The sequence below is a fragment of the Rhea americana genome, unplaced genomic scaffold, assembly GCF_003343005.1.
Source record: "Rhea americana isolate MKP2758 unplaced genomic scaffold, rheAme1 scaffold_2, whole genome shotgun sequence".
Taxonomy (NCBI): Eukaryota; Metazoa; Chordata; class Aves; order Rheiformes; family Rheidae; genus Rhea; species Rhea americana.
Window position 1 is genome coordinate 16,250,525 of NW_028186149.1, and position 14,424 is coordinate 16,264,948.

At 36.2% G+C, this 14,424-nt stretch overlaps 1 protein-coding gene across 1 annotated transcript in view; it reads right to left on the reverse strand.

Annotated features, from left to right (window-relative positions):
* DPYD (dihydropyrimidine dehydrogenase) overlaps positions 1-14,424 on the reverse strand; it is a 343,995-nt gene that overhangs the window by 98,863 nt on the left and 230,708 nt on the right. Inside the window, exon 16 of the mRNA XM_085303683.1 lies at positions 13,114-13,197. Within this exon, the coding sequence (XP_085159809.1) occupies positions 13,114-13,197 (84 nt within the window). The remainder of the gene's footprint in view (positions 1-13,113; positions 13,198-14,424) is intronic.

The following is a 14,424-nucleotide window of genomic DNA, read 5'->3' on the forward strand; positions in this document are numbered from 1 at the left end:
CAGCTTTTATCATTGACGCAGTGGTTGATGAAGCCTATATAGTGAAAAAATATTTTTGAAATGGCTTGATTTCTAAAATGTTATTAGTGGTAAAAACAGATGGGCATTTACATTTGCAAAATCAACAATATGAACTAACTAAAATATACTCTGCTTAACTGAGTAAAGGATTTTAATGCTTTTGATTTGAAATCTGCCATGTTGCTATAAATTACCTTCTTCTGTTACACATAACTAGGTTTCTAGGTTCTCATTAACGATGATTCAATGCAATTATTATAGAATTTGTAGCGTAATTTTATTGTGTGTATCAATCCAGAAGAATAAATGAATGCTTCAATGGACTTTTACATCCATTGGTAGCACATTTTATTTATCTGCTCTACTTTTTTAACAAATACCATCTAAACAAAGCCTTAGTAAAATTATTATCAGCTAAAACATAATATTGATCTACAGGAATCTCTTAGTGATTTAATACAATACAGAATCTCTTTTGATGTGAGATGTACATCAGTTTGTCTTCTATCTTCCTGTTCTTAATCAAATATTGCTTTTTTACTCCAAAGGCACAGGAGATTTTAATGTTACAGAGGTTGTCTTTTTACTTCCCTAAGCAGCAGTACAGAATCATTTTTCCTGAATATTCATTATAGCCTCAGGCTAGTTGGAGCTTTTAATCCTAACTACTCATTGCCAGTGGGTAGATATACTAGAGGAAAAACAACTATTCACCYYTTTTTTTTTTGGCGAATGATCACATGATAAGCTTAACTACCGTCATAACTATAAGCATAAGTCCTCAGAAATTAAAGCAGGAAGTTGTCTACTGATTCCAGCTGGCATTGGTAATGAGATGAAACCCATGTCCTCATCATCCCCAAGGCATACAACTTGCATGTTTCAAAAACAGGATAAAAATGCCGTGCAGACAGTAGGTCACTGCTCCTTGTGTCACATGAAAAGGAACAAAMCCACGAAGAGATTACCATGGGACTGTCTGGCTGTAGATTTGGGAAATTAATTTTACTACTACCTATCTTTCAGTGTTCTTGCAGGTCCTCATTTTTACATTATCTTATTATTGCATAATCCTTAGATTATATCCRAAACACCCCTCTGAAGCACAGAAGTACTTTTATATCTATCTAACAAATGAAGAGAGTCAGAAAGACTGAGGTGCAGCTCCTCCTTCTAGTGCCCAGTGTTTACTAAGTCATTTGCATAAAAATCCAAAGCCGCTCTTCTTGCAGAAAACTGAGCTTGGCTCTTCAGAATGCCTTAAACAGTGAGATTCTCACACTAACTACAGAAAGATTTTTAATTCTTGAATCTAATAAGCTTTTTAGAGTATTTGAATAACATAAAAGATGAAAATACAACTACTTGAACATGCTTTTCCTAACACCACAAATAATCCCTGGGAAGTCCATATGTGTGAGTATGAGTACGCATGCATGTGTGCATATATAYAGAATGTCAGTCTGAAGGATGCCATAAAATATCTGTTACAGAATCTCCCTTGAGAACTTCTGAAGTAAATTTACCACTTAATATAGCACATTAGCTGATCTTGCCTAATTACAGTTACAGAAAATGGACCATACCATGCAATCTCCACTTCATCCCTAATTACTATAATGATGGTAATTCTACCTGACTAAGAACAAGGTAAGGACCTATACAATTAAGAGAAGTATGGGAAAAAACAAAAAAACAACAACAACAACAAAAAAAACTCTTCTCAGCCATAACCCTGATTTTACATATGTATCAAGGCCTTCTTGCATAGGTCCAACAGAATTATCATTACATATCATCCTGATGATTTATACAAATCCATTATCCTGACTCTGATGATGTGAAGTTCTGGATGGCACAGAGAATATTGCAAGATCCATTAGGGGCATGCGTGTACAGTCCTTAAATCTCATCCATCACTAACTCTATAATGCCCTAAAAAACAAAGTTTTGGAAATTAAAATACTTTGTTCTATTTAATGCAACCATAAGTCTGATCTTCCTCATAAACCTCAAATCTTTGATGGTCACAAAACTCTGTCTATCATATATGGATGGACTTTCATGGATTCATCATGCATTACATAAACATATTTACAATTTTAAATACTGATCCTTAGTTACAGAGGATTTAGCTTGTCCTTGTATTAATTTAGCACACATTAAGCTGGTATGTGATTCCTGTATCTGGTTACTAGGCAAGTGGTTCCAAGAGACCCTCATCAGTGCATCCTTCTGGTGACACATTTACYTTCTGTACTGGCTTTCCATAAAAAAATGCAGCCCTTGTAGCCTTCTTGTAACCCTCCCATATCTATTATCATTGGTTGATTTTTTTTACATAATAAGATGTTCTACCTGTAACTTCCTTATTCTCCAGAGCAGATACATTTTCTAAAATATTATGGATAGCTATGGGAAAAGKAAGGAGGGCTTTTATGTTTGGGAATGACACAGCCTACAAAAAGGCATTTGGAAACTTTATGAATGAGAATTTGCAAGAYTGGGCTTTTAAATTTAATTCATCTGCCATTCTCACTTTACTATTTATTTCACTAGTAGCAAATAAGGGAAGAGTTAAACCWATCCTCAAGCCAGTATGTGGTCTGAAAGCCCAGAGGACCTAAAATGACCCCTCAAATGAAAACTAAGAAAAGGGAAAAGACTCTTCCACTGTTGRCAGCTAACCACCTGGCAAAGGTAGACTTTCTCCCAGGCCATGCTATGCTTTCCTTGCAAAAAATTACAGTGACACTAACTGCCACTACTTGCAATGTGTGTAAGCAGGGGCAAGACAGACTTAGAGCAGCTTTCAAGGAAGTAATGGTCTTTTCTACAGATTCTTCACACAGTTAATATGCTCTACCTGCTCAATCTGTGTCTTTTACAGAGCTCTCTGAGATGTCCTTAGGAAATGYTCATTTGGTATGTTGTTATTTCAGATGCTTTTAGTATCTATTACATACCTCCTGGATCAAACATGGAAGCAGAAATCCATTAGGAAATAAGATTCTTTTTTTTAAAATAAAAATTTCTGTGTGTGTGTATGTGTATGAAGAGCCTTCAAATGTAAAAGAAAGTGAAAGTGTGCAAATTTCAATTTAAATTGCTGCAAATCAATGTCTTTGCCACAGCTTTTTTGCACATGCTTCTTTTCCACATGATGCTTAGCAAGACTATCCTTTCTCTATCCTCTTATGAGATATCTAGTGTTGCCTTCAAAAAATGGAATAACTGCAAACCTACCCAGAATATCCGCAACACCTAATTACTGAATTGAAATTATTTATCTCATTTCAAACTTAATTAAAGCTAGCAATCTGTTTAAAGCCTGTCAAATTAAGGGAAGGATTTCCCAGGACAGAAGACAAATAATTTTATTTTTAATCTGGAGTAAAAAATGTTTCCTCATTTCTCAGGAAATCTCACAGAAAGATTTTGGTCAATATTGACTGCAGCTGTCAAAGAGAAAGAAATGAGGCAGCTTAACCTAAGGCAGAAATAACAGTTTTCACAGTTGAATGTGAAGTTATATTAGGAAAAATTTCCAAAAATCCCTCCAGTCATACCAATGCGCCCCTGGACAGAATCATGTCACTCTGGAGTAGTGACAGACAGTAGACTCAGGCTTTGGTCACAGCTGAGTTAAGAAGTCAAAGCTCTGAGACTCAATCTGTACAAGCAGAATAAGAGCAGCTATTGAGAAAAGCCAGCACAAGGCTATGGCACTGCTGTGGTTCACAGTTAGCCTACTTTGAAAAACTTACAGACAACCTGATGCACATGAAACGATTCAACTTTAAAGTGTTTAACAAAGTATATCTTAAAAAAACTCATACAGATTACGATAGAAAAACAATTTCTTAATAAGCTTCCATTCTAGTAAATCACCATCTTCTATCTTCTTTTTCATTCTTATTTGGTCTTGCAATCACTATTTGTCCCTTCTTCAGCACTTCARTTAGAACCTTTGAAGGATGTTAAAAGTACAGAAGAAATAGCCTTTGATCACCTCTCTCTATTACAAATGAAAAAATGGGAATAAGAAATTATTAGAGCACTTTCTTATTTAAGTGCACTACCGAGCTACACAAGCAAACAAGGCTAACAGTATATTAAAAAAAAGAAAAAGAAATAAACCACTCCAAACTCCACACACAGAAGACTATATTGTGAAGTTTTTAACATACCACATCTAATACCTGCCAATACTAACACAAGTCAATATCCAAACTCAAGAATATATTTCTCAAAGTGCTGTGTGGGAGATCCAGTTTGGATTCCCTATTAATGTATGGCACTCCTACACACTTCCTTGAAAAAGTAGCACTTAATGACTGAAAAAATAACAAATATGAAGAGAAGCTCAAAAATGAGCTATTTTTGATTGACTAGTAAAAAAAGTACAAAATATAGATTTGTAATGTGAGTTGAAGCAATGGGAAGAGGGATATCAAGATCAAGCACAGCTGAGACTTAGAAGGCTTGGGGCTGCCTTTTTTTGGTCAGCTTTTTCAGATCACTTTATTGTTTTTTGTCTTCTCCCTACACCTAAAAGAAAGGCAATTCAATTTATTTTGAAATCAAGTCCTGTCTCTAAGTAGGTGGTAGAATCATAMTGTTTTTCTTTAGTTCATATTTGTTATTTTTTTTTAATTTAAAATGTTAATCTAAATGTCCCAAACAAACATAACTATTAGAAAATATTCTATTTTTAAAATAGACTATAAGGCTTTTTTAAAAATTTAAAATCGTAATTATATGATAAAAACAATAAAGCTCTCTCTATGTTTCAAAAGATAAGTCAGTTTAAACTGTAGCAATCACTATCTACAGCTATTGAATTCAATGTAACATTAAAGGACTCAAGCCCTACCATTATTCTCTTCAGTTGTCACAATAAATGTTAATATTAGTTCGCCTGAAAGGGTGACACACAGATTGTCAGTTCAAATTAGCAAATGATTTTGTTCCGAGTCCTATATACCAACTGGGCCTAAAAATTCCAAATTAAAAATGTGAAATTACACACTAACATTTTTATAAGCTTCTTGGAGATACTTAACAGGAAAGATTTATATATCAACAAAATTGGCATCTTAAAGAGTTGGCTAAATAAAAATGACATTTTCCTCCTGACAGAACAAAATATTTTATTTTGGTTGTTTCTATCTGACCAAAATAATGTTTCTCATATCACTGTAGAAAAGTGGTACACAGCATGATTAAACAATATTTCAGCTCTTTAGTTCATGCAGAGGTTACCTCCTAGAAGGCGTAGCGGTTTCATTAGGTTTGCATCATATATAAGAAATTTTAAAGGAAAGCATAGAATTGAATATATGAGTACTGCAGCTAGAATAGCTTCTTCCTGTGCACAGGTAGGCAAGCTCTCTGTCCCCTTTCTATAACAAAGRAGCAAAAATATCAAGATAGTTGTGGGAATCATAAATTTTTGAAACTGACAAGTTAAGAAATTTAAAATCTCTGCTCTGAGAAGTATTTCCCACTGAGTTTTAAAATAATCATCAYATGTSCCTTCATTTAGATTTGATACACTGTAAACGACAAGCCTTTCAGTGCATTGATAAACTGCAGTAGGAGGYGAGGCAAAGTTTAAAAAGCACAAGCCTAATCCTGAAATTCTCATTTARGTGATGAAGAGACTAGTTAGCACACTGTTAATTAACTTTATCAAATGGTGACATAAAATCGAAACCACGGAAAGAAAATGCTATTAACGTGCATTGTGTAGTTAACTTTTATCAGGTAACAAGATGAACAATCTTAAAATGTTTTATTTTACTCACTCTCAGATATTTGTTAATAATTTTTTTTCCTAATAAATCCTGTTTACAGGACATCAGTGATATGAATAACTACAATATTTTATGCTGCAGCCATGTCAAAACAGCCAAAGGCAAAACAGTCCAGGTCAGTAAAAAACCAAAACATTTAACAATGTAATCATAGAAATGTTAGATTGTCTAAGTTTTCTACATTTCCCCRTTCTGAAAGCTTTCAGTGTATTAAAGTGTAACTGCTAGAATAAATACAAATTGCCACTTGGATTTTAAGAAAATCATACTTTTCCTCCTTTCCAGGAAGCACTCACTTGCTATATATTCTGTCATATTCTAGTTACTGAAGTCTCATTAGAAAAGCTCAAAACTTTTTGTTTCCTTTTCAAAATACAGTATTCACAGACRTTTTGGCTGAACTAACCTTCTTTGTGATATCTGTGATTCATAAGGTAAACTCAAGCCGAAATGCTTGCCAGCATAGTGAGACTGAAAATAAGGATCTCAACTTGGTTTCCTATATTTATGAATTTCAAGGAAATAGATTCTCTTCTTCATTTTCTAAGAAAATCCATTCTGAAAAGAACACTTTCCATATATAAATAAAAGTTCACCATGCATAAACAGTATTTAAAACCCTATCAACAACCATACTATGTCATTAAAAATTCTCAGTGAGTTGGGAGTGCTGTTAACATTATTGTCCTATTTATAAACCCTTTTTATTTTCTGTTTTGTGTAATTCAATTTGTGGAGTAATTCAATTAAAAATCCTTCCAAGCAGTAACAGGGATTAAATGTTGTCAAACTGCAATATAAAATTACAGAATAGTGTTCTGATGATGAATTTATTAAACTTTGCATCTCAATTTGTTTCTTCTTGAGTGTATGAAAAACAGAATTCTTAAGACAAAATAGTAATCAACTCTCRTACCTCATTATTAAGTATTGTCTCCTTTCGCATATTACAAAAGGTAAAATACACAAGCACTAAAAGGACATATATGAAAATGTGGAATAAATCCACTTAGAGTATAGCATTTCATTATACCTTTGAGGATAACAGAAAAGGAAATGAAGTCAGGTACTAGAATAAGGTGGCTGAGGTCACCAAGCTAGTTGTGACCATATAGTAAACAAGACTTTTCAGATCCCTACCGAAATTGTTCACGAGTCTATTGTTACTTTGAAAGCAACTCAGCAAYGGGTTAAAATTATGAGGAGAAGTTTAAAGAAGGAAGGAGTGAAAAGAGAAAGGGAACAGAGACATATAACATGGGAAAAGTAAAAAAGGGGACAAGATGTTAAAATAACAAAACTGAACTAGCTTATATGATGACGTGGCCAAGGTTAGTGTAGAAGCCATGAACTTAAGCCCACCAAATATATCTTCTGGTCTCAGAAAAAATGTACTTAGATGTGTGTTTGCATGTGTTGAGTGTAAGGCCCTCAGTCAGTGGCCATTCTCCTTGCCCATTCTACATATTCCCAGCAAAACACCCACCAGATGTACTCTGCTCGCTTCACGCAGGCACTCGCGCTGCTCCAGCAACCTCTCCAGACCTGCATCAATTTACTCTAGAAGATAATCTGGGCTGTATTTTTGTTCACTCTGAGTGTGAACTTAAGAGTGGTGAGGGGAGAGGAATGAACACCACTCAGCTCTGCCGTCATGACAAAACCGTCATCACTTGAACTAGGGAATCCTAGCTTCTGATGAGCGTGCGTTTTGGCACTGAATTTCCTGTGACTGAGCTGTTCCTTCAGCTGGACTATTAAGGCTCCTGTTCATATCCATCAGTTTGGGCAGTAGCCCATTTCTCAACTCTACCCTGCTGCCTAGAGTTATGAGACTTGTAGAAATTCAATATCCCTGAAACACTTTATCTCTGAGAAATTTGACTGAAACAGGTCATTTGGCTGAAACAGACCTCAATAGAGGGACACTGAAAGACACAAAGACAGTGAGATGAACTAGGCCTTATTTTTCTAAGTTTCTGACCAAAAAGGAGGTAAGTGGCCAGTGAAAGAGGACAACAAGATGTTTAAATCCTGAAACATCACCACAAACTGCACTTTGATTTCACTGGCTGTATCCATTTTGGGAGACAACATTCCTCCTGCTGCTAGAGCAGAGTGTAATACAGTCTTGCTGTACTTTGCATTAATTTGTTGCAGTTAACTGATACAAAAGAGGAGAGAGAGAACTAATACTGCCTGCAGGACTCAATGAATTATACTTAACCAGCATATTATTGTAGGGGGTAGTAGAATGCCACATGAACGCAGATATAATCAAATTCTGTTTGGGGCATCATTTATTTAAAATACTTCAAGCTCCTTGCCTGTAGAGCAAGAGCAAATTATCATGCTATGCTGTGCACTTCAATTAAGAAGCAGCCTCATCTTTCCTATTTCCAAGGTACAGCAGAGCAAATCTAATTGTACCATACAGCCAGTTTTCATCTCTGTAGAGTAACCAGTGCTTCTGGTTTTATTTTGGTTTTGTTGCAGTTGTTTTTAACAGATTCCTCTTCTTGTGAACGAGGCAATGTGGGCTTTTATGAATCCTGCCTCCTAATTGCAGGCAATAAACATAAACACAGTCAGCAGCAGAGACTSTGGCAACTAGAGTTTAAGTAAAATGGAAATAAAGGTAAGAAAACAAATAAAAAGCAAGTTCATTTTACATATGATCTGAATAGTTAAACAACCAGGATCTGTATTTCAGTGCTCATGAGAGAGAAATATGTGTCTCCTTCAATATAAATTAAAAAAGTAAACAGTTCCCCATACCTATAGCTTAAATAGTGAGATATGCAAATATATGTTATATATTAGAGGGTTAAAAGGTATGACTAACTAATGGGAAATATTTATAAGCCAAGATGTTAATTTTTAAAATATTTGCTTATAGCAAAAAGAATCTCTATTCTTGCACTTCAGCTGAGATCTTTTGAGTATGACAGACTAAAAAAATAAAAAGTCCAGAAGCATCCTCTGTGCTTTGTTAAGTTTAACTGATGTGTTGTTTTTGACTTGAGCTCTCCCTATCATATTGACCATCTCCTTTGATGTGACCAAATGAGTATTTGTGCTTCCCTTTATCCACTACTCATTTTTCATCGCTGGTATAAACAATGCAGTGCTTTCAGATAGAAATTTAGTGTGGTGAATCCACAGAACAACAGAAATGCTAGTTTGGAAGAACTTCTGGGGGTTATCTTGGCCAACCTCCTGCTCAGAGCGAGAGTACTGCCGACACTGCACGGGGTCTGCCATGGCTTTGCCTACCTGAGTCCTGAAACTCCGGAGATGGAGATCACACAACCTTGCCAGGCAACACGCTCCCGTGCTGCATTACCCTCTCAGCGAATTTTTTTCCTGATGTCCCACCTGAAATCTCCAGGCTGCAAWTTGTGGCCATTGCCACATCATCTGGCACTACCGAGAACCACTTTTCCTTGCAGCTACGCTTCTGTAACTCCCCTTCAACAGCTGTAGGCTGCTCTTTCCTTCTTCCCACTGCTGTTCACTCCCCACTAGGCCACTGAGATTCACAGAGATTTTTGAAGACTTTGGATATCRTTCATCCCAGCCAGTCTAACTCTAATGATTCTAAGTATATACAGCATTTCAAATATGGACCTGAGATTTCATCTGAACAACACAGAATGACACAAAACTTGGCAGGAATGCAACATCAAGCCCAGATTATCAATKCAGCTGAACTACTCATTCTCACTAGAATACCTGGAGAGAATTCCTGACTTTTGGACCAAAAATAAAAAGCCAAACACTGACATTCATGGTTTAAGATCATAGTATTGGTCCTGAATGTTTAATAYCATTTTAGAAGCACGTGTTAAAAATAAAAAATTTAGAGAATCTTTGTGTGGTTCCTAATGAAGAAATACAAAGCTCACCACAAATACAATAATAACCTGCTGTTCACRATATTGTCTTTATGTTTATTATTAAATGTTTTGCAAACTTTCATTATCTAATTCAGAGAAAATCTGTGCATTAGTACTGTTTAACTTCATGATAAAAAAATCTCTTACATTTTTTAATGATCTACAGCTACAGTTGCACGCTTATGAAAGAATACAAATCTTAACTTTYTTATCATTAATCAGCATTAGTAAATATAGTTGACATTTTATACACAACCAGATTTAAGTAACTTATTGGCAGAAATACAGATGCGTCTTTAATATTACCCTCTGGCTAGCTATGCTGTTCAGGCGCCAGCGTGTCTGCACTAACGATTTGGAATTAAAATCAAATAAAAGCTGAGAACTATAATGCAATATAAAAGAAGCAGCCACTTTTAGTACCATCTCTTTATATATATTATTTGGATGTATCTGGAACTCAAAAAATTTATAGCGATATAAAACAGTGGAAGTGTCTTAGAGYAGATAACAAAATAAGAGAGAGAGAAAAAGTGAATCTGATGTTCCCAGATTTCTACACTTACCCTTAGGCACACCATAGGAATTGAAATGAGGAGCAAAAGTAGACAGTGTAATTAACCTTTCTTTTTTTCTTTTTTTTTGTTAAAAAAAAAGCAGAACCTTTTAGACGTTAAAAATAGTGAAAATACACATACATGTATTTCTGTCTTTATTTTTCATCTCATCAATTTCTGCAGTTTCCTGAGGATTTAATGTGCTTAGGCATGAAAAGGGACCTAATCCCTAAGAATTTTTCCTATGAAGATCTGGATTAAGTTATCAAAAAGATTTAAGAAAACCTGCTTCACTGTACAAACAGGAAAGCAATTTTGTCTCTCAAAGCCTCATGCGCTGTTGTTAAGGCACTGAATACTTTCTTCCAGAGAGTATCCGAGTCCTCTCTTCCCCACATAACATACATACCACCCACTTGACTTTACCTCTGGAAAAAAATGTGTTAGGAATTAAGCCAAAATACATCCCAGCGCTTTCCTGGTTTATGAGGGGACCTCCAGGGGACTCCATGTGTGGAACTCCCATGAAGGGCCACTGATGGACGCCCCAGCACATATCATTATTTTGTCCAGTTTATTTTCAGCCTTTGCTTCAGCAAACTACATTTAAAGTCACTATAGTTTATCACAGCCAACTCTGAGAAAGAACCACTGGATTTGGCCCTCTAAAGATCGCTTGTTTTATTTATTTTATTTATTTTTATTTATTTATTTATTTGTCTAAAGAACTGGATTCTTTTCTGAGCTCTCATTTTTGGTAAGAAAAATAAGAAAAAAAAGATATATTTAAGTCAGTAATAATATTAAACATTCAAAAGAATATCCATATTGTATGTGGGAGTGAAAAATACTTTTATTATTATACAAACATATATGTATATATAATGTAATCTTCTTCCTGCTTTATGGATCTGATACCCTCCAAGGAGAGTCACAAATCCACATGATAGCCCCGAGTGCTCAAATTTTGCATTTGGTTGTCTGATTTTACAGTAGCTGAAAGATATGTAAAAGCTCATGTAGTCAGACAGCTCCCTACTGACTACACATCTRAGCAACTTCACATGCATATATTATTCCAACCAGTGCAGGTTGGAAATAACATATGCTTTAAAAAAAGAAAAGAAGAAAAAGAAAAAAAAAGAGCTTGAAATGAGCCTATTTCAGTTTCCGCGTGAAAACTTCAGGACTCTCCCTGACTAAATCACACCCTTCCACAGGGTTTTGCCATCTCATGTGGAGACAGTCCAAACTACTGAGCTATACCATGCAGAGTGAAGGATGGGAATTGCTTCACAAACTGACAAATATGGCTATTACAGCTGTTTGTTGATAAACACACTTTTGAAAAAAAAATTAATAATAACTACTACCATTTTCCTAGAATGGTCCTGAAGGCTTTTTGTAATTTTTTCCCCCTCTTTTAATAAAAACTTTGGAAAATGACCACTGGCCATGAAAAGCATCTAGACTAGTTTCATTAAAACTAATAATCTATAGCAGGCAGTAGACTGACATCATTTTGTTCCAGAAAATAATAAAAAAGTCTCATGCACTAGGCCTGACAATATTGTTATTATGATAAAACTTCAACTGAAGTGTGTCCACACTTCCACTGAAATCATTACCRCTCCCTTTGTCTCCCTGAGAAAGTTTTAGAGAGTTAATGGCTTAGTTATCCAGCCATACCTAAGTTCTGAAATCATCTGTGTTTAGATGATGGAGTGAGGATGAATTAAGATGTCAACTAGCTCCCAGCAAGAGGATCCGCTTAATAGTATATGTGGTTGTTAGGGTATATAACTGTGATCCCCATGCTCCATCCTTCTCCTCCTTTTTCTCCTTGCCCCACACAGCAATAAGATGGGAAATCAAGCACTCAGAAGCTAGGATTTGCTAAATCAATGCCTAAATATGCAAACTCAGCTCAACTCTCTGCTTGTGTACCTGAAGTCTGGAGGCTTCAGCCTTTGGAAAACTTAAAGGCCAAACTAAGAAAAATCCTTCCTAAGAGACTGAGTGAACCAAGTTTCTCAGAGACTTCCAAGATTACTGCATTTGGGCATGTTTCTGAGCCAAAACAAACTTCAAAACCATTGCCAAAACATGCAAAATTCTGAAAACTTTGGAGAGAGATGAATGTAAGAATTGGTTTTTGAGAGTGTGTGTTTTTCCATAGGCAAAACAAGACACTTTCTCCTAAATAAAGTCATGGAAAGTATTGAAAAATCTTGTATTAGATTTCAGCATGACAGACACACCTGGCACAGATAATTCCAATCCAAGATCTACACAACTATTGGATCTACATGCTGCAGAACATAGTTTTATAATAGGAAAAGGTAACTGTAGGTGGCACTACCGGAATGTATGCCATATTCTGCAATTCTCAAATAGAGTTAGGTTCAAATGCTAAAAACTGTACAACGACACATGTGAAATGTGTGTATATCTCATGTCTTTCAAAATCATTATTGATATACACCGTTTGTACTGTGTTGTGATCTAAAAGATATCTACAGGGCACTGCAGTGGAAACCAAAAAACTCTTGTCCAAGCAGTTTTTAGAAATTATCTGTTTTACTATTATTTCCTGTCAAATACATAATGCATTTTTATTCTCAGCAAAACTAAGCATTTTGTATATTCGTAGCTTCTGTCATTTTCCACTTTCAGCAATGAATATTTAAACACATTCAACCTAAAAATCTCAAGCCAGTAATCTGCTGCTCGCGTCTTCCCCCCGAGGTGTAACTATCAGCAYGCTAGTGCAGGATTGCTGAAGAGACATGAAAGAGATTGCTGTTACAGTCCTACCTGCCCACAGGCCAGGCCCATGCCTCTCTCCCCCATGCCATGAGGACATGATAAATTTAACTCCAGCGCATCTGCACCAGCAACCTATGAAACATGCAAAAGGGAAAAAAAATTAATCCTAAATAACATAATCTTTCACTGTAGGACTAACCATTCATGTCAAATATTTTTAGGTGCTTGATTTATTAGAAAAAAAAATTGAGAGAAAGCTGTTGTTCTGATAGCCTGAAAATGAAATGTGTTGATCATTATAGAGAAAAATTTCAAGAATTGATGTGGCTTTCCAAAAATACAAAAGAAAATAAAGTAAAAATTAAATAAAAAATAGACAATCGAAATAAGGAGTTTATTCTACAAAATATCAAAAAATGAGATGTATAATAGGGCCTTCCTGAAGCAATGGGAGAGAAGCTCAGCAGTTAGTGTTACACAAGTAGCTTCTGTGCTCTGAAGAACTGTGAATCTTAAGAGTAAATTTCTCTCTTTTCCTTTAATGGATTTTGTGCCTCTTTATTTTCTGCAGATGCCTGTGCCACAGCTTTTGTGGTTAAATATTTTGTTTCTGAAGTCAAACAAGAGTACTAAGAAAAGTCCATACAAATGCATTAAGTGTATTAATTTCTTCAGCCCCTGCCGTTAGTCAAGATTAAAAAGGAAAAGAAGGTGATGTGTCTAAGGGCAGCACACACAGACATTTCCATTTTCTCCCTGCTGAATTGCTCCTGCCTAAGATGAGGCTCTATCCCTTTGCCTTCTATTTGGCTGGAGCCAGTATTTTGCTTTGCAGTTGCTTTTGTTTCTCTTATTGACCYGAAGTAACTTCTGCCTGCTGCGTAGGCACGGTTCAGCAGCTCCCAAAGAGCGTGGTCCCGGAGGAAGGCATCCATCGTTTTCGGGAACCTTCCCCTCGCCGGCGAGCTCTGCGAGCTGGGGCCGCGCAGCCGCCGCTCCCGCGCGCCCGGCCAACCTCCCGTGGGAACAGCTCGTCCTCCTGCGCGGAGGCACCTCGCGACCCTCCGGGGCTGGGGCCCTTCGGAAAGCCACGTCTGTTACCTTCTGGACAGCGGCTTACGCGCGCGATAAAATATCGCTGCTCCTTAAGCGGTGGATTCCAGAGTGCCCCAACAAGCGTGACCCTTTCCACGGAGCTGAGATTAGCAATCACTTTGCTGAAGAAAGTTATGTTACATATATGACACACTACTAAATGCATTTAAATACTTACTCTTTTCCAATGGGGGTAACAAACATAAAAACACAGATTGAAAGTACCTGTCTTGAAATTAGATAGTATTGTCACTGTACTAAAAA